Raw genomic sequence first — 22,241 nt, forward strand, 5'->3', positions numbered from 1 at the left:
GACTTTATGCTCAGCCATTCAGTCATTTCAGTAATCATGTTTTTAATCTTTGAGAGTTCTTTTTTATATTCGACTTCCCCTTTTTTAAAAAAATCAGAAGTCATTTTTCTAATCATTGGGAACTCTTCTTTATGCTCTAATTTTCTTTTCATGGCAGACTCTTCCTATTTATATATATATTTTCAACTCTTTTGAGTCTATCATTTGGATTTTTTAAAATTCTTTTTCTTGTTTTATCTCTTTTCCCTGGGATAAGCTTTTCTATAGATTCATCTTGATTTTTTATGTTTTGGTGTTTCTGATATGCCTAGTGATGCTAAATTTTCCATTTATATTTAAGGAAGAAAGATTGAGGAACTGCCCTGTTTTATAAATTAGTTTCGTTCTTGCCAAGTCCTTGTCTGGAGTGGAAATTCTTTCTTGGACCTCCATGTAAGAAAATGCAGGAAATGTCAACTAAGAGGCAATTAGACTGTGAGCTCCTCAAGTGTCAGAATCAGGACAGAATCATGTCATATTGGAAATGCCACCCACCCATATTTCATCCCAGCCATTCATTAATTTCTTTAGAAAGGATCAGCTACTGTCTTATTGAGAAGTCAGTGCCAAGTGTCCATTATTGCATAAGAAGTGGGGTGGGAGCAGATTGCTGGCAGGCATGACAGCTTCCTATATTGATCTTCAGTCAGTCCCCTTGTGTTTAGTCTTCACTACCCTCTCTGCCATCCTTGCAGACTATATACCTACAGCCTCTCAAGCATTCTATTACATAATCTACCCCTACCTCCTCTAGGATTTCCTGAAAACCTATCTCAAGGTACAGTTTTCTGTATGTTTTCCTGCTATCAACAGGCTTTCAAAAGTTTCTTAAAATTTCTCTGCTGTTTCTGTCCTTTATCCTCCTTTGCTTTGCTGTCATTGGTGTATACATATTTGCATTTCTGTACTTTAATTTCAATGGAGTCTTGACTTTAATGAGAGAATTCATAGTACTCAGTCCATCATTTTAAACCAGAAGCCCAGTACACTTTCATCTCAAACATATTTCATAAATGGTTCTCTAAAGATAGGGCTGCTCAATGCACTACCATAGAACTTTCTGTGATAATAAAAATGTTCTAGATCTGTGCACTTCCATCATACAGTACCACTAGTCATGTAGCCACTGACCAACTGATATGTGGCAGTGTGACTAAGAAACTGGAATTTGGCCTTTATTTCATTTTAATTAACTTATATAGCTGTCATATTACACAGCTCACCTTCAATGTTTCCATGAGCTTACCTGTCCTAATAGACATAGCATGGTATTTATTTTAAAAACCTAGGTGTAGTCATAAATAACCTTATTAAACAGTATAAAATAATATTCTGAATTGGTGTGGTTTGCTCTGGTTATCTAGTTATGTACATGATCCTGAACTTCAAGTCAAATGTAAAAAAAAAAAAACCACTTAAAAAACATAGACAATGGTAGTTTTTCAAACCTTGTAATTGAGCATATGTATAGCTCTCCAGTTTATATTCCTGTGTCTGCCACCATGTAGCTACAACCTGCATTATGAGAAATTAAGTATTATCAATAGACAGATCCCGTACAGAAGGAAGAAGTGATTCACTGCTTAGGGTAAGTCATCAGACCACCTGGACTTAAATCCCACATCTGCTGCTCGCTTGCTGTGTAAGTGGCAAGTTTCTTAACTTCTCGGTGCATCATTGTCCTAAGCCATAAAATGAGGATAGAGACCCACATATGATTAGCTTGTGGATTAAATGAGTTGAATGTGTGTTTAGAAACTGCCTGATACATGTTGAACACTCAGATAAATATTAACTATTATTACCATTTTCCTCTGATGGTGCAGGGAATATAAACTAAAAAGATGAGTAGGTGGAGAAAGATTTATTTGCAGGATGCGTTTGGCAACTCTATTTGAGTTCTGTTTATAACAGTTTTATCCTAGTCAAGATTACTATGATAAAGTGCCTCCCATATGATAAAGTGCTCCCATAACAGTCTGTTATCTGCCACCATTTCAAGTGGTTTTTATATTCTGCAGGTAGTATTGGGAATATAGGGAGAAATGACATAATGATTTGCTCGGAGGATAGGATTGTGAATTTCTAGAGAAGCAAAGACAATAAGGATAATTTATAACCAGATATAAGCACCTTTTATTAGCTGCTTATGCAGCCTTGTCCACGGTTTTACAATTTATTTTAACACAGAGAGAAAAGCAATTTTGCCTTAGTGAAAGGGCCAAAATATTCCCACTTAGCAAAATGTTCATGAATCTTGGATATTTTTATTAATTCTTAGAGTTTAAGAGTGTGGCATTCCATATTTGTGAATTTGCCATTAAGCATTGTTTGCTATCTTATTAATATTTTATTTCCATATTTAATTTAAAACAAGGTATAAAAGTGAAATATAAGTACTCAAGTACTCAAAGTGTAAGTACTCAAGATTTGAGCTCAGCCTTCAAACCCTTGGAGCTTTTGGCCTAGGAATCTGTTCTGACTTAGAGGAGAGTAGTAACTAAATCCCAGACACATGACAGCAATTTTAAACACAATCCAGGAACATTAAGTGAATTTTTTTTAGAGTATCTTGAACAATGTATACAGGCATACCTTGTTTTATCGCACTTTGCTTTATAGCAATTTGCAGCTACTGAGTTTTCTAGAAATTGAAAATCACCACCTTGATCAGTTAGCAGCCATCAACATCTAGGAAAGACCCTCCACCAGCAAAAAGACTACAACTCGCTGAAGGCTCAGATAATCATTAGCATTTTTTGGCAGTAAGGTATTTTTAATTAAGGTATGTACAATGCTCAAGTGGCATTGTGGCAACCCCGCATCAAGCAAGTGTATCAGCACTATTTTTCTAACAGCACGTGCTCACTTTGTATCCCTACGTCACAGTTTGGTCATTCTCACTCTATTTCAAACTTTTTCATTGTTGTTACATCTGTTAGGGTGATCTGTGATTAGTGATCTTTGATGTTACTATTGTAATTGTTTGAGGGTGCCATGAACCACCCCCTTTAAAATGAGGAACTTAATCAATAAATGTGTGTGTTCTGACTGCTCCACTCACTGGCCACTCGCCCATCTCTCTCCCTCTCCTCAGGCCTCCCTATTCCCTGAGAAGCAACAATATTGAAATCAGGCCAACTAATAACTCTACAATGGCTTCGAAGCACTCAAGGAAGAGTCACATACCTCTCACTTTAAATTAAAAACCAGAAATTATTAAGCTTAGTGAGGAAGGCATGTGAAAGGCCAAGACAGGACAAAAGCTAGGCTCCTTGTGCCAAACAGCTAAGTTGTGAATGCAAACAAAAAATTCTTAAAGGAAATTGAAGCTACTACTCTAGTGAACATAGAAATGATAAGAGAGCACAGCAGCCTTATTGCTGATAGGGAGAACGTTTGAGTGGTCTGGATAGATGATCAAACCAGCCACCACTCTCCCTTAAACCAAAGCCTAATCCAGAGCAACACCGTAACTCTCTTCAATTCTATAAAGGCTGAGAGAGGTGAGGAAGCTGCAGAAAAAAAGTTTCAAGTTAGCAGAGGTTGATTCCTAAGGTTTAAAGAAAGGAGCCATCTCCATAACATAAAAGTGCAAGATGAAGCAGCTGAGTGCTGATGGAAAAGCTGCAGCAAGTTATCCAGGAGATCTAGCTAAGAAAATTGATGGAGATGGCTACATTGAACAACATATTTTCAGTGTAGATGAAACAGGCTGTATGGCATCTTCTTCCAAACAAGCCTTCCTCATACTGGAAGAAGATGCCATCTAGGACTTTCATAGCTAGAGAGGAGAAGTCTATTCATGGCTTCAAAGTATAACCCTAGGAATTATACCAAATCTGTGCCTGTGCTCTATAAATAAAACAACAGTCTGAATGACAGCACATCTGTTTACAGCACGGTTTACTAAATATGTTAAGCCCACTGTCGAGAGCTGCTGCTCAGAAAAAAAAGATTTCTTTCAAAATATCACTGCTCATTGACAGTGCACCTAGTGACTCAAGAGTTCTGGTGGAAAAACACAAAAAGATTAATGTTTTTATGCCTGTTGACACAACCTCCACTCCATAGCCCATGGATCAAGGAGTAATTTTGACTTTCAAGTCTTATTAGTTAAGAAATATATTTAATAAGAGTATAGCTGCTATAGTTAATGATTCCTCTGATGAATCTGAGCAAAACAAATTGAAAATTTTCTGGAAAGGATTCACCATCTAGATGCCATTAAGAACATTTGTGATTTACAGGAGGAGGTCAAAATATCAGCATTTACAGGAATTTGGAAGATGTTGATTCCAACCCTCATGGATGACTTTGAGGAGTTCAAGACTGTGGTGGAGAAAGTCACTGCTGATGTGGCAGAAACATTAAGAGAACTGAATTAGATGTGGAGCCTGAAGCTGTGACTAAATTGCTGCAACCATGTGATAAAACTTAAATGAATGAAGAGTTTCTTCTTATGGATGAGCAAAGAAAGTGGTTTCTTGGGATGGAATCAACTCCTGGTGAAGGTGCTGTGAACATTGCTGAAATAACAACAAAGGATTTAGAATATTACATAAACTTCACAGATAAAGCAGCGGCAGTTTGAAAGGACTGACTCCAATGTTGAAAAAGTTGTACTGTGGGTAAAATGCTATCAAATAGCTTCTCATGGTACAGAGAAATCTTTCCTGAAAGGAAAAGTTAATCAATGCATCGAACTTCATTGTCTTATTTTAAGAAGTTACCACAGCCACCTTAAACCTTCAGCAACCACCACCCTGATCAGTCAGCAACCATCAACACCTAGGAAAGACCCTCCACCAGCAAAAAGACTACAACTCACTGAAGGCTCAGGTGATCATTAGCATTTTTTAGGAGTAACGTATTTTTTAATTAAGGTATATACATTGTTTTTTAGGCATAATGCTGTTGCACAAAATAGACTACAGTATAGCAAAAACATAACTTTCATATGCACTGGGAAGACAAAAAAATTACGTGACTTGATTTATTGTGGTGGTCCAGAACTGAATCCACAATGTCTCTGAGGTATGCCTGTATATGAAGAGCTGACTAGAGAAAAGTTTCTCAGAAACACAAAGCCACAGTAGAAGTGAGACAGCCTAATTTAAATAAATTAAAGGAAAAAGAAAAGAACTCTAAAAGGCACTATGCCTTTGCTCAAAAAAGCCATTTGTCTGCTAGTGTGAGTTCTGACAAAGACCAAATTCTGTCTCAAGTACATGTTAGGAGCTTGCGTTGAAGTTCTCTAAGGGCAGTTTAATCACACACAGTAAGAGATTACATCTTCCATTCTAATTTGCATTCATTAAAATACAATTATTAAAATGGTGAGACAGTCAGATGTTTGGTCTAGATTTTTACAGTCGCTCATGATTTCATGTTCCTGAAAATATAATCTGCACTTTTCTGAAAGAGGAAAATGAAAGAGGATGGGTGACTCTCAGTCAATCCATGTGATTTCTGCATGAGGACCTGTGAAATGGAGAAAATTGGATTTCCCAGAACTGGCCCTGCCACCGCTCCCTTCCGATCCAGATTGAGCGTATGTGTTACTTGGTGCAATTGTTGTCATAGAGATGATTCTTGTTTGTTAAATAAAAGAACCAAATAGTTACAGAAAAGTAGATGATGTAAACTGTACATGTATAAATAAGTTATTTCCCTTTAAATGTCAAATGTCCCATCTCTCCTTATCTTGTTTTTTTTTTTTTTTTGAGCTTTCTCTAATTAGATAGACTCATAGTTTTCATCAAGAAGTTCAGTAAATAAATATTTGGGCTATCTACTGTGTGTAAAATGTCACAAAAATATTTAGAAGCAAGCCAGAAATCCATATGGATGAGAAGAAAAGAGAGGTGGTGATGATGGTGGCAGTGGTGGTCATGGTGGTCCTGGTGGTGATAGGAGTGGTGGTGGTGGTAGTGGTGATAGTGGTGGTGGTGTTGGAGGTGGTGGTGGTTGTCTTGGTAATGGTGGTGTTGATGGTGGTTGTGGTTATGGTGCTGGTGGTGGTGGTGATCATAGTGGTGATGGGAGTGGTGATGGTGGTGGTGATGATAGCAGTGGTGGTGGTGGCAGTGGTGGTGGTTGTTCCTGGTAATGGTGGTGTTGATGGAGGTTGTGGTTATGGTGGTAGTGGTGGTGGTGGTGGTGGTGATAATGGTGATGGGAGTGGTGATGGTGATAGCAGTAGTGGTGGCAGCAGTGCTGGTGGTTGTCCCGGTAATGGAGGTTGTGGTAGTGGTGGTGGTGGTGGTGGTGGTGGTGGCAGTGGTCCTAGCTAAAGTGATAACAGAATGAAGATCTAGAAACCAAAATATTTTTCAACATAACGTGTGATAGTAAATCTAATTCAATTGATTTGCACATATCTTAAGGAATAAAGTTGTAGAAAATGATATACACTGGAAATCCTAGACTGAAAAGGTGATTAAAAAATAAAACGACCTCCTTCTTTGTTCCTTATTTGAAACAATTATGGAACAAGACTAAAATTCTATTCTTTCTTAATGTTTTAAAGCCAGATCCCCTGGGCCATCTCTGTGATTAACTGTCTTAATTTTCTAATTTAATTATACCTTCTCAGTCCCCTCCCTGCCATTACTCTGGGTCATCTCTACAATTATCTCTTTTCTGGGCAACAGCAGTTCCTAAATATCTTCCCTGACCACAATTTTGCCACCTCCATCCATTAGGTCCATTGTGCAAAGCATGATTTCTGTAAAATGCTTATATGATGAGATTGCTTCTCTGATCAAGACACTTCAGTGGTTCTCAGCCACTTTAAAGTCTAAATTCTCTAAATGGCTTATGTGTTTTACAAATTGTTATGCATAATTGCTTTATTCTGCCAGTACTTCAGTCTGAAGTAGAGTCTATTGGCTTGATATCATGGCAAAACTCAAGCATCATCTTTCATTCTGAAAAGTGTTTTCTAACCCACTCTTACATTATTGTCCATATTCTTTTTTAAGGCACGCCCTTACATTGCATAGATTTCTATGTAACATTTTATTGCACCCAAAATGCTTGTTTATATATCTGTCTCCTACAAGAATAGACTGTCTTCTTATCCAAGGATATAAAATTATCTTATTTTATAAAAATATTTTAGCACACAGTAATTATGATATTTATGGAATGAATGAGTGAGTGAGTGAATAAGAGAATGGATGAATGAATAAATAAATGAATGGCACAGAACCTTCAGGTTAATATTATTTAGTCCCCACAGTTGAATGCAGCCACAGTAAGTAGCACTAGTAATCATGGATAACAACATGGATGCAAGTAAAGGAAGTGAAACCATTGTTTAAAGGTGTCTGTAAACCAAACCAATACATATTCGTTGAAGTATAATCCACAGAAATTTTGAACTAGGACAGTGATCAGTAGGAAATAGTGAACAATTTTTTTATAAGTACAGAATAATGTTTGAGATGATGGATATGCTAATTACCCTGATATGATTACTACACATTGTAGGTATTGAAACATCACTATATGCTCTATGCATATGTACAACTATTATATATCTATTTAAAAAACTAACTTAATTTGTTTAAGCACAGAATAAGAACATCTGGATTTAAACATATCTCCACTACTTAAATGCTGCACTGGGCTTATTTCTTTTACTTTTATAAGCTCATTTCTTCACACATAAAATTAAATAGTCAAAGTAGGTAGACCTTTGTAAATAGGGACCACATGACTCAGACACGTTCAAGTAAAATCTATGAAAAAGTTTTGATTCAAAGTCATTTAATAGACATACATTAATGGACAGACTCTCATCCTAAAGTCACTTACTCAAACATTTCAGTTAAAAAAAAAGGTTTTGGCAGTTATCTATATAACCATACTAAAAAAAATGTTTTCAAAGGCAAGAAAACATTTTTGTGGGTAAACACATTTACACTCTAAAATTATTATAGTCATTGGTACCTCCCCGTGGGATCTGAATATATGGGGATGCTGGAGGAAATAGTTAAGTTTCTTATTACCCATGGCTTGATAATTGAGCATCTGACCATACTAGTCAGCCATTCTCTTCAGAGAGGTGATGTGGGTTTTACCACACTCAAAAACTAGTCCTAGCCATTTGTACTGGAGGGAGCACAAGAAAAAGAGTAAAAGCTCTTAAAACAAGTCTGTCTGTCATAATATCTCCTTGGGGCTTCTCTTTGGTCTGAGAGCAACTGTTGTAGCTTTCAGGTAAAGCAATGAACGCATGACATTCTACCAAGATCTTGCCAGGCTTCATGATTCAGTAACAGCTCTGAAATAAGGCAATAGCATCCCAATTCTTTGAAAAAGGTAACTTTCTGCTTCATGAGAGTTTAGCTCTGCTTCAGAATATTACCTAAGAATGAAGAAATATTTACTCACTAACATGAAAACAGAGAATTGAGAGTTGGAATGTCTCTCTCAATTTCCATGTTAATTTTTCCTTGTTATTTTCCTTTAAGAATATTATGACTGTATCCACAAAGGATCATAAAGTCAGTATGAATTCAAGTACAGAAATAAACGAACCTCTCAAAATGCCCTTTGCAACAATTGGCAATGATGTCAGTCTTCTCAGCCATTTGATATCTTCCCAGCTGATAGATGGGTCTATTGCTTTAGCCACATATGCAGCAAGTCCACTGTCATCTCCGAAATTTTCCTCAGGAGAAAATGATAAAGTACTGGTTTCAAAATTTTTCATCCTAAAATAAGAAATGCATAAAATGAGAATTTTGCCAAATCAGAAATATCTTTCCAATGATTCATTCAATGAAAAATGTTGCCCTTTTCAAACCAATTGGCTATTCACTCCTCATTTATCTACAAGTCAATTGCACACATATTTTCCATATTTTGATGTAGGACTCTAGACTAAATGTGATACTCTAGTGGTCTTAATCAGTGACCTAAATTTTATTTTACATCTTAGGCTGTGTTTACACAAACAAATCTGTTTGAAGAAAAAAAAATGTGTCCATATTTAAACATCTCATTTTTAAGCCAGTTTATGGATATAGACAATAGAGTTGACACTATTTTCAGCCAGCAATGCAAATTAATCACAATTTAAAAAGCATTTTTATGGTGCATTATAATTTATAAAGGGTTTTGTATGTCAAAATTATCACAATATTTCTTTAAAAGACTCTTAGAAAGTAACATTGATACTCTATGATTCCCATAGAAAATAAAAACAGAGGTACAAAATGAATTGCCTCAAATATAGAACTAGCTAATAGCGGTATTTGAGCTCCAAACTGGGTCCCTTGACTTCGCTCCTAACACTATTCTCTTTGCTCAGATCTCAGTTTCCTCCTGGCTATTGCACCTGACCTCAGGAAACCTTCCAATGTCCTTGTAGAAAATTCTAGAAGAGGTTGGAACTGCAGTAACAGGTGTTAACACGACTGTCTGTTGCCCCTGTAGACTCCTTCTTGCCTGCTATTGCAGTAGTGATGGTGGGGGTGGGCACGGGAGAAGTGGGAAGTGTTTCCCAGCAGATGAGTTGTCACCTCTTGCCTTTCCCTCCCACTTTTAGTTGTTCTCTCTGAACTTCTCGGTCTGCTGACTCAAACTTTTCTAATCTTCCAGACAAGTTTGACAAGGACATGAGCTTTTCAATTATCAATACCTTCATTTCTCTGCCAGTGGTTTTTTCTTGCTCCTGGGCCTGAGTCACAACCCACACAGCAGACTGGAGGCATTAGGGATGTTGAAGTGTAAATACCCCAGCTCCCTCACCCCTATGTAGACTAACTCTGAGATAAATTCTGCCTAAGCTTCCAGAATTTTCCAGCAGATTTAAGCTTCAGTTGCCCCAACTGTAGCTGTCTTGGTATTATGCCCTTTGTTCAATGCCTTCCCTCCCTTGCCTCACTTTCCTACTCCTCTAGCAGTATTCCCTTCATCTTCCCTATGAACTACTTGCACTGAAATCATAGGCTCACAGCCTGCTTCTAGGAGAACCCAAACTGAGACAAAGTACCACTGAGTTGCTTCCTTCCCGTATGACTATTTTTGTTGACCCAGCTTAGCCCAGTATTTCTCTAACTCACCTCTAAGATTCTGAAGCTGGCTTCCCCTGTGCCTGAGGTCTTTTCTCTTGGCCTTATATCCTGGCTAGATTTTGGCAGTTCCCCACTCTAGGGGCAATGTATTTTCAGCCTGCACCTCTGACTCCTAGCTGGATGGATGACTTCAGGATACACAATAGAATCATTCCTGTGACTTATCTGACCACAGTCCCAAATTCAGTTGCAAACTTCTTCTCCTGAAAGGCTGTTTTTGAATAATGACAGTGACTGGACTCACCTTGCTCTTCTGCATACTATTAATTCCCCTGCCAGTCAATCTCCTTTTTTTGGTCAAAGTATAGTTGTATGTATATTGATCTCTGGCTTAGTCCTATCTCTTTCTTCCCCTCCACCAGTTCTGTCATTAAATGTAGAGAAGATCATGGAGCCATATAAAAATTTACGTATCAGCTGGACGCAATGGCTCATGCCTGTAATCCCAGCAGTTTGGGAGGCCGAGGTGGGCGGATCACCTGAGGTCGGGAGTTCAAGACCAGCCTGGCCAACATGATGAAACCCAGTCTCCACTAAAAATTCAAAAAAATTAGCCGGGCATAGTGGCGGGCACGTGTAATCTCAGCTACTTGGGAGGCTGAGGCATGAGAATCGCTTGAACCTGGGAGGCGGAGGTTGCAGTGAGCAACTCCAGCCACTGCACCCCAGCCTGGGTAACAGAGCAAGACTCCATCTCAAAAAAAAAAGAAAATTATATATTATACTAGAAGAATCTAGGCACACTATTTAAAAATTATTTTTAACAATCATGACTTCCTTTAATAGAAAACTATGATTTTTTACACTTTAGAGTATTTTAGCTGACATAGCTGGTTATGTAGCTTAGGTTGCATATATTGTCATAAAGATATGAACATTCATATCCCATATAACTCAATTCAAGCTATTAACAAGGCTTTCTCAATAAGGACTGAATAGTTAGTCCTATAGTTTCACGGACTCAGATAGCCATTTAAGATCATAGAAAATTTCATTGAGTCATATGGATGCCCATCTAGTCGTTGGGCTTTGGTGGGGATTTTAGCTGAAATGCCTGGACTTTCTTTTTATTTAAATCAAACCACTTAGGGTTGTACATTATATCATAGTCCTTGGTGTTCTGTGGTCACCCTAATTTGAATAAAGCTAACCGCTGTTCAATAAACACATCCTTACCATGAAGACCTATTTCATTACTTACAGATGATTAAATGATAATAAATTCCAAACTTTTAAATAGTATTGTTAATAAGAAGACGTCCAGTCTGTCTATCCCATAGCAAGACCAGGAAAAGAAAAAGAAAAACATCTGTATGTGTATATAGTCTGCATGGCACCCCACCCCCATCCCAAACAAGCTCCAGTGTTTCAGCAGGGGTGGGGTGAAAGGGTGAAATGGATAGGAAAAAACAGAAACATGGATAAAATTATATAAATAACTGTTGTTATTCTTGGATGGTGAAATGCGGATCAACACTTGAATGAATGTTGCCTTACAGAAATTTCAGTGCACAATGAAGCCTTGTTGTTACTCTGAAACTTTGTTCAAAGCCAGAAGCCAAGAAAAAGTTTTCAGATATCTTGACAGAGACCCACGATGGAGTGTTTTACCAAGGGCTCCAAAAGAAACCTCCATGAATGCTATTTTTATTCGGATTATGACATATATATATATATATATATATATATGAGCTTAAAGTGGCTTCTGATAACCAAAGTATTCCATTTCGTAAGGAAAAAAAGGGTCGAGATCAAAATAATAACACTATTACTTAGGGCTTAATTCTCCAAATCCTGATCTGTTTAGTGACGCAAAGGTAAGAAACAAGATTTCTTCTTTGTAAGGTACTCATTACCTCTTGAGTGACACTCAAATATACTTTTTAATATAGAAGTTGTTTTAGCTGTTAGTAATTTAGCATCATAAAAATAGTAACAACTGCTAATGTAAGTTAAACATTATTAAATAACCAATAGTAACACTAATAATCATGAATATTGAGTAATACATAATATTATTTATTATAAGTATTGATAATGCAACATTAAAGATAAAGCCACATAATTCTGTCTTGGGAAATGAAAAAATGAAATGACCAATAGAGGCTACAGCATCAACACAATATGAAAAGAAAGAGATCGAAAGAGGGGCTCATAAATACAGACACTGATACATGGGCCACCAGCCTTTAATTCTGTGGTTAGGAAAACACTTGTGTTGAGAACACAGCCCTGGTAATTTCTTCCTCAGTGTTGCTGCTAGAAGAAGGTTCAGGGAATGAATTTTGAGTTCAAATCCTGGTTCAGCCTCTTACTAGTTATGTTCCATTGGGAAAATCTTGTATGTTCTGGTACATTTTATTGATTGAGTCAACAATTACTTATTGAGCATCTACTACATGCCAGTGTTTTCAATGTTTAAGATATATAAATAAATAAAACAGTTAAGAATCCCTGCCCATGGTAAGCATAATCAATAAGTAAATTACAAAGTGTATCAGAACATAAGCACTATACAAAGCCAAGAAAAAAGTAGAGCAGATTAAGAGAGATGTGAGTTTTCAGAGACTCAAAATGAAACTTTAATTATGTATGGTAACCAGTGTTGGCAAAATTGAGAAGCTACATTGAGAAGGAAATTAGTAGAACTGTGTTTGTGGTTATTTGTTACAACAGCAATAAGAATAACATGAAGGTATTATATTACAGTTCCAAATGTCAGAAGTCTAAAATAAGTCTCATTGGACTAAACTCAAGATATCAATAGGGCTGTATTTCTTCTGGAGAATCTAGGGGAAGCCCTATTCCCTTGTCTTTTCCAGTTTCTAGATACCCCCTCCTTTCCCTGGTTCCTGACCACATCATTCCAACCTCTACATCTGTCATTTCATCTCTTTCTCTGACTCTGACACACTTGCTTCCCTCTTATAAGGATCCTTTTAATTATATCAAGCCTACTGATATAAAACAGGAAAAATCTTCCCATCTCAAACCCCTTAAGTTAATCACATCTGCAAAGTCCCTTTTGCCAGGTAAAGTAACAGGTTCCTGGGATTCATTCATGGACATCTTTGTCCTGCCATACTTACAGATGTGAATGATTTCCTAACCAAAAATTTAAGAGGCTATTGTGTCATTTAAGAGGCTATCGTGCCAAGTCCTCCACTGACCTCTCTCCCCTGCCCCTGCCCCCACCCTGTTACCTTGCTCATATTTGCATCTCTACCATCAATTTTTGTTGTGGTTTCCCAATATAGAGATATGTATATCCATTCCTAATGTCAAGACTCAATGGAAGTGAGGCTATTAGTCATGTGTTGATTCTGCGAATGACTGTTACAGGCAGAGGAAACAGCCAGTACAAAGGCTCCAGGGTTCCACCATGCCTGGCATATTGAAAGTATGGCAGGGAAGCCAGAGTGGAAGAGTGGGTGAGGATGCGAGTGCTACGCAGTGAGGCAGAGGTCATGGAGACCTATTCACATTGAGTCTACTTTAAAGCTGGTCGCTTTAATCATGAGAGACCTGAGAAGACAGTGGCAGGCTGATCTGTTTTAGTGTGATATATTCTGGCTGCTGCGATCGATAAATCACTTCTGGGCTTAAGAAAACATGTCACTGGCAAATCATAGAAAGGGTAAGTGTCATGATTTACCTTGATCTTAGTCAATGATCAGAAATTACTTTTCTTCTCTTTAAACTGCCTTGGCACTGCACTGAAGGGCCAAATCTTAATTCAGGGTAAATGAACCATCTCCATGGGGATATGGAGAAAGAAAAAGTTCCTGCACCAAAGCCTCAGGAACCAGTCTACTGAACTGGCTTCATTCCTTGCTTCTTCCAAGAGCAGATGAGAAGACTCCTTACTCCGTCTCAGTTTCAGGAACCCCCGTGCTATTAATAACGTATACACATACATGTGTTTTGCATGTGGACCAAGCAGAGACTACCAAACCTCTGAACTCTTGCTGGGCCCAGATGCCAAGAGACGGGACCCTCCCCCACACTTGGGCAGAGGAAGTAACAAGGGCTGGAAGGAGCCATGCTTTACAGGCTCATTCTCCTCTGGATTTCCTGCCTCCCTTGCCTGCCAAACCTCACTTATGAAAAGCCAGGCTTCACCTTCTATGAGTCAGGTCAGTTGCAGAAAGAAACCGATTTCATATCAGGCTATAACAGATGAGCTTTTTGGGTGTATTTGGCCTCAGGCGGAAGCCTGGACCTCCCATTAGCGTGCTCTGCCTTTAAGAGCTGAATGTGGGCCACTGAGGAACTGACCAGAAGGCACTGGCCTACTCCGAAGTCCACTAGGACAAACAACACCAATGTGCACTCTGAGGGGCTGGGGTACACCCAGCTGCGGGGTGTTTCCCGTGTTCCCTATAACCTGGATGTGTTGCTCATTATTTGATCATCTTCAGACCGGAGATGTGACAAGCTAGGAAGCCGCAGCCAGTTCTATGCACACCGACAGCTGAAAAGGGTCTTTGTTTCATGGCCCTTCACATCATCTGGGAAGGAGCCCAGGAGCAAAAGAAAAGGGGGGAAAGCAAATCAACCTTCCTGCCACTCACTGAGTAGCCCCAGCAGTGAAGAAGCAAGAGGTACCTGCCAGAATTAACAACTGTGTCATCTGCACCCCATCTAAGTAGATGCCTCTGTGAAACGTATTTTGGCATCCAGAACAAGAAAGTATGTCTTAAGTTAAAAAGAAAACAAAAAAACCTACTGTACTTATTATTGTTGTTACTGTTGGTAGTAGTAGTAGTATTAAGAGATGGAGGAAAAGGAAGAACAAATTCCTTTTCAAATGGCCAAGGGGAAATAATGAGAAATGTTTCCTGTAAGAAGCCTCGATAGTGGGAAACTATTTAGAAAGTCTTAAAAAAAAAAAAAGTAGTCAAAATAGAGAAATAATGTAAATACAGGATTCATATTGGGGGAATTTGAATCCATCAGCTTTCTGACGAATTTGGCAAGGAATAAGACTATGTCAGAGGCTTTTGTTTTTGTTCTCTTTAAACACAGGGTGTTTAGGTAACCCTGAGTCTGGGATATGTGGAACAGTTTTAATGGCCAGTTTGGCAGGGAGAGCGCTTTCTATTTCTGTCATTGGTCTAATCCTGGTGCCACATACAGAAATAATATCCTAAACCAGCCTGGTAGTAACAGGGAGGTAACATCACACAGCTAATTCACACATGGCTCAACAGCAAGATTTTATGCACAGTAGTTTATTCTCACATAGGCACAAACACAGTAAAAGTATGTGAAACTTATACAAGACTCTGCAGCAACTTTCATGGTGAGATTCACTCCACAGTCACTGTAATAGACATGAAATTCCAGGGGAATATTAATTTGATTTTGGATCTTTTCATTTTTGAATATTTTTGAAGAGTAAACACAGTATGTTTACATGTGGCTTCTTTCGTCTTTTATATTTTTTCAATTTTGCTAGCTCTAGTTTTGTTTTTGTTGTTTTTTCCTGCCCCCCCCCAAATACAATTCAAACATAGACAGAGTAAGCAAGGGCCTCTGTGGCATGAGATCTGGGAACACAGGAAGACATTTCTCATCATCTTACATATTCTGATGGATGCTGTAGGAGTCCATCATAAAAATGTCCTCCATTAAAACTAAGATTTTGATCCCTTTTCAAATACTTATAGGCCTGAGGGACACTATACATTCATATGAAAAATCCAAGAGCACATTTTGGTGGAAAATAAAGGAAGGAAATTCTGATGGGGAAAATAGGTGTATAGCTTAAGGAGGTTTGAGTCTTTCCCAGAGACTTCCACTCAGTTTCCAGCTTTGACTCAAGATGATTGTAATCCCAAAATACAACCAAGAAAGAGATAATAATTCACAGCTTGTGGACAGGGTGAATGAATGACCTGATGAAACCTTTATAGCTCAACATCAGATTATGTGATATATTGTTTTTGCTAAGATGAATGATTTGAGTGAATGAATGAATGAATCTTGACCCATGGACGAACCACAGTGAAAGGAATATTGCTGAAAGAAGAAGTAGACAGTGAGGGATCAAAGATGTGGCTTTTTTAAATCTCCATTATTTTCTTTCTTCCATCTTCTTAGCCTTAGCTGTTCCATGTACCACTAAAAATAAAAGGTAAAGGTGGCTCTTTGACTTTAACAAAGAAATAGGGCACCAGGATGATAATAATAAACTGTTGCTTGGGCAAAATTAAGTATCTTCCATCTGTGTAGGAATTCATACTTCCCAAAGCCAAGGCCCTTAATGCACTCTGGTCTGAAAATTTATTGGACTTTTATAGAGGCCATTTCTGCTTCTATTGTGTATCTCAAAAAAGTGACATCTACAAAAGGGACATGATTAGCTGAAGATTAACCAGATATTTAGCAACGATGCTATCAGTAGAACCCAGACCCTAACATTCCCTGTCAAGATCCCTTTCACCTCAGCTCAGGGCCCACGTGATCATGGTTACCTGAGTTGTGGTGGCAGTTTGAATCTGTTACGCACATCATCCAGACGGTTGCCCAGGTAAGGTGTGTCCACTGTCACAAATATGGCCTTGTAGCCCGTCTTCTCTGCCTGCCGCACTAGCTTCTTGGTGACTTCTCGGTCCTTGTAGATATACAGTTGCAGCCAACGAAGTGCCTCAGGACCAGCTTCCGCCACTTCTTCAATTGAGGAGGTGGCCCAGGAACTCAACATCATGCCCGTTCCCAGGGACTGACAGGCTGAGAAAGAAAGGGGATGATCAAGATGGGCCTGGCATTGCTCACCCTCCCAAGCCTTTGAATTGTAGTTGGATGAGTAAAGACATCTAGAAGGGCAATTTGGCGATATGAAGTCCAATCTCTTAAAGAGAGAAGCAAGTCTGGCCCATACTATCTATTTCCTGATTCTACCTCCTCTGATACAAATGGCTACTGGAGTTATTGCTACTCAGTGTTTTTTTTCCAGTGATTAGAAATATACATTTCTTTCCACACTTTGTATATTGTTCCTGAAGAACAAAATGAGTCCAATAGTCAAAGGTGTCTGTAAATACAGGCAAAAAATATTAAGAACTCAAACATCCAGCCTTAGGGGATTGGTTAAATTGTAGTTCATATATAAAATGAAATGAACACACCCACTAAAATTAATATTATTGCTGGGTGCAGTGGCTCATGCCTGTAATCCCAGCACTTTGGGAGGCTGACACGGGTGGATCACCTGAGGTCAGGAGTTCGAGACCAGCCTGACCAACGTGGTGAAACCCCATCTCTACTAAAAAAATACAAAATTAACCGGCCATGGTGGTGGGCGCCTGTAGTCCCAGCTACTCAGGAGGCTGAGGCAGGAGAATCGCTTGAATCTAGGAGGCAGAGGTTGCAGTGAGCTGAGATTGCAGCATTGCGCTCCAGCCTGGGTGACAGGAGTGAAACTACATCTCAAAAAAATAATAATTAATATTATTATGATAATCAATTTTCTGCATCAATATGCTAAACCATGGTGCACAGATATTTGGTGAAACATGTCTGAATGCTGCTATGAAGGTGTTTTTTAGATGAGATTAACATTTTAATTAGTAGACTATAGGTAAAGCAGATTATCCCTCATAATGTGAGTGGGTCTTATCTAATCAGCTCAAGGCATTAAAAATAAGTCTGTGAAGGAGAAGAAGAAGGGGAAGGAGAAGGAGAAGAAGGGAAAGGGGAAGGAGAAGGGGAAGAGGATGGGGAAGGGGAAGAGGAAGGGGAAGTAAGACTGCTAAGAAAAAGAAGAATTCTGCAAGGAGCCTGCCTTCAGACTGGAACTGCAACATCAACATTTCCCTGGTAGCTTGCCCACCTACTCTGTGCATTTGAACTTGCAAGCTTCCACAAACATATGAGCCAATTCCTAAAAATGTCTATCTATGGATAGGTGTTTTAGAGATAAAGATAGAGATAGAGAGATAGACATATGTATGTATCTATCTGTATCTATTAAGAGAGAGAAAAAGATGAGAAATCTCCAAGAGGGAGATCCTATTAATTCTGTTTCTCTGGAGAACTCTGGGTATTACAATTTTAAAATAATATAGACATAGAAAAATATTTATGATATATAGATATATTAAGGAAAGAAAAAAGTTTACAAAATGACATATATTACATGATATCAAATTTGTACAATTCTACTTATTGGTAGATGAATCTAAACAAACTACATGCTAATGACGAGTGGGAGAATTATGGGGTTAGTTTAATTTTTTTCTTCCTTTTTAATTTTAAAATTTTATTTTTCAAAATTTTATTAAATATGTAGTTTACCATTTATGTTGTCTTTTAAAATCACATAAAATGTGTGTGCTAGATATCCCAAGTAGACACATCCTTTTGAGCAAGGTAGCAGTTACATTTTGGGGGGAAAGGTAGCAAGAAATGGGCAAATAAATGGAAAATTAAACAGAATCATCTAACTAATAGTTTTAGAGGATACTTGAAAGAACATGAGTGATAGGTAGGCTTTCTTCCAAAAATTGGTAGTAAAATTGGAGTCAGCCTTAGTGGAGGAGAAACTGATATAATGTTTATATGCAATATATAAAACAGTCAAATCTGTTATAAAGTATAAATATATAAAAGTATATTATGTAAAACTCTATTCCTCCAAGTCATTTGACTCATCTGCGTGCCTACCATGCATCAAATGGGTATAAATACAGTTGTCCAAATCACACTCATAGGATGTTGATAGGAATCCAGTGAGTTGCTGCTTATAAAGCTATAATGAGAGGTTAAAAAGCTTCCATGATTCTCAAACTTTAGCAGGACAGTCCCCTGGAGGGCATGTGAAACACAGATTTCTGGGTCCCACCCACAGAGCTTCTGGTCCAGTAAGTCTGAGATGTGGCCCAAGAGTTTGCATTTCTAACCAGATGAGACTGATGCTAGATCACACTTTGACATTTAAATAGTACCACAGCCATTAGATAGTAAAGGTCTAAGTTCAAATGTAATAAAATGGATTTTGTTTTTGATAAATGTTAATTTTTCAATGCCTTTGAAGATGTTTTTCATACATGTTCTCCCGGTCAGTGGTTACCTACAGAAGATCTGAGTTGGAGGTCATCATGTCTGTAGATCACTAGTCTGTTCTCCCAAAGAGTTCCTTTGGGAATTTCTTCTATAGGAATTCGTGACTGGCAAAATGTTGTCTAAAACCCACATTTTTTTAAGTAACAACACAAATGAACATATAGACCATTGTCTGATTTTCATTAAGATTTGGAAATGTGGAAAATAAATTCAGGTCACTTACTGCTGTTTGAAAGGAACACCAAGGGACATTGATTGCTTAGATCAAAATCCTCTAACAATCAATTCACCTGAAAGAAATTATGTCCTGGCCAGGGTTGGTGGCTCACATCTGTAATCCCAGCACTTTGGGAGGCCAAGGTAGGCAGATCCCTTGAGGTCAGGAGTTCGAGACCAGCCTGATCAACATGGTAAAACCCTGTCTCTACTAAAAATACAAATATTAGCTGGGCGTGGTGGCACATGCCTGTAGTCCCAGCTACTCAGGAGACTGAAGCACTAGGATTGCTTGAACCCAGAAGGCAGAGGTTGCAGTGAGCCGAGATCACACCACTGCATTCCAGCCTGGATGACAGAGCGAGAGTCCCTAACAAAAAAAAAAAAAAAAAAAAAATGTCCTGAAGAGGATGTTACCTAAGGTCACACAGAAATGAGCAACAAAATAGGAGAACTCAGCATGGCTGACCACTGTCCCAGGGCAATGATCTTTCTAGACTTCCTACGTGCCTAAATGACTCCCTGGTACCACGCATAGATAAATGTACTCCCTCAATATTTCAGGGCAGTGACATCCAAGACAGTAGGTTTGCCATGTGCATGAGAGACACTTCTATGCATTGGGAAGGTATGGAATCTTAGAATCCAGTGGGAAGGTCCTCCGTATACTGGAGGTGCAGAGTGTGGATGCACAAAGGGGTCTGGAAGAGAGAATCACTCAGATAATAGGGCATGTTTTTGTAGTTAATACAAAGACATCATGTAGTCGAGCAGCAGCTCTGCCAATAGGAACATCAAAATCCACAAAAGGATTTCCTTGAACTCATAAGAAATATCTACAGACACTCCACACAGATTACCAAAATGCTGCAAAATACACATAATTTCTACTTCTCTTAAACCGTCTGACTTGCAGGAAATGTCAGCCCTCACAAACATTTTAACCAAATCACTTGAGTATGCATATTTAGAGAGAAGCAAGTCTGGTCTATACCATCTATTTCCTGATTCTGCCTTGATAGAAGTAACTGCTGGAGTTATTGCTGCTCAGTGATTATTTTCCAATAATTAAATCATACATTGCTGAAATTTTGAATTGAGGTCCCCAAAATTATTCCAAGAGAATGCTCCTGCATGTAAGAGGAATATCAGAGTCTGTGCTAAGGTATTATCATTTGAAGCTAAGATACTAGTCCTAGGAGAAAACAGAGGAGCAAAACAGCAGGCTCCCTTCTCCCCGGAACAAATATGAGTGATTACTCTGATCTCAATCCACTTGTGACTACTTGCTATGACAAAGGAAAATTATTGATGAATTGCATTCATTATTTTTAATACAGTTTTATGTTAGAATGAGCTAAGGGAGCCTGGGAATTTATATGAACCATTCAGACAGGCAATAAAGAATTTGCCTATATCTTAAGGACATATCTGAGATGAAGTTGGTACATACCAGAATGGCAATTATGTTTGTTAAAATATTAAAATACTTACACTCCAATTGGTAAATAGCCACAGCTCTGAAATTAATCACCCCAGCCCCCGAGTCTCTTCAATATGTCATTGTGCTTCAATATGTCATCACTTCCTTTTCTCCCCAAGGAATCCCCAGACTTCCTCACAATCCACCAACTTAAACATCAGTGCCTGGCAGAGCGGGGGGCATCCACTCTGTTAGAGCACTAGAGACCAGCAGCTGAGTATCTCTTCCAATTGCTCAAAGTCCTTTGCTAAATAATTCAATTATTACCTTTGCCTGAGAGACAATGATAAACACTTTGAGTTCACACTGCTTATTTTGGGATAATACTTACAAGCTTCAAAATTTTATAAATGACGTAGCATGGTCAGACTTCATCAAAAAGTTATGATTATAGTTATCCTAGTCTAAGGCTTGAAAGCACGAAAGTTTTAAGCCGTTTTACTCTCCTTATCCATTGTCCACAATGAAATTCTGACCCCCTGCTTCCAAAGCAGGCACTGTCTGATTGCATTTTGCAAAGGACAGGGGTTGGCTTTCATTCTTGCTCACAATGTGTGGCTATGTATTAGACTGTAACGGAAGATTCCAATGATACGTGTTGCAGTTTTACGATGCCTGGCAAAATGGAGCTCACAGCTGAGGTCATATTAACATAAAGGCAAAGCCTGGTTCTTGCCCAGAATGAAGTTCCCTAATGTTGATCCAAATCTAAAAATCTTGGCTTTTGTAATAGTTGGTATACCCTAAAGATGAAATATCTAGGAGCCTACACCATCAAGTAACACTGATCTTGTATGAAATCCCAGGACTCTCTTCTCTTACTTTTACTCACTGACTCTTTCATCATCCTTAAGATATATCTTCAAAGATAGACACCTACACTTTTAATGTTACAGATATATTCAGACTTTATTCGTATGTTTGGCATTTCTTTCTCTTCTTTAATTAAACAGTGATACACTGTGCCTTTGCTATAAGGAAATTGCATATCACACACACACACATACAATCACTAAAAGGGACACTGGCCAGGTCTCAGGTACTGAAGCATCAAAGATAAGGCTACATATATAAACTGGGAGATAAAACTTTCATTTCAGAACAACAACAGGGTAGAATGGATTGAGAGCCCGTCCCACAGTCCCATTCTTGCCATCCATGAAGTACATTCTATCTGCACAATTGCTGTAGCCACAGCTGTTCTGCCCACTTCATAGCATTGCAAGATCATCTACTGTGGCAATGTTTCTGAACATTTTCTGTGTAATCTCTGAAGCCATGCAATTGTAAAGGGTAAGGTGAGAGGACGCCTAATGCATTTGGAAAAATAAGTCCTGGATAGC

General features: G+C 38.4%; 1 protein-coding gene across 1 annotated transcript in view; it reads right to left on the bottom strand.

The window, feature by feature from the left end:
• HAO1 (hydroxyacid oxidase 1) overlaps nucleotides 1–22,241 on the bottom strand; it is a 57,732-nt gene that overhangs the window by 14,869 nt on the left and 20,622 nt on the right. The window contains exons 3-4 of the mRNA XM_002829948.3: nucleotides 16,610–16,865; nucleotides 8,590–8,765 (exon numbers count right to left, since the gene is read on the bottom strand). Of these exons, the coding sequence (XP_002829994.2) occupies nucleotides 8,590–8,765; nucleotides 16,610–16,865 (432 nt within the window). The remainder of the gene's footprint in view (nucleotides 1–8,589; nucleotides 8,766–16,609; nucleotides 16,866–22,241) is intronic.

Source organism: Pongo abelii, chromosome 21, assembly GCF_028885655.2.
Source record: "Pongo abelii isolate AG06213 chromosome 21, NHGRI_mPonAbe1-v2.0_pri, whole genome shotgun sequence".
NCBI lineage: Eukaryota > Metazoa > Chordata > Mammalia > Primates > Hominidae > Pongo > Pongo abelii.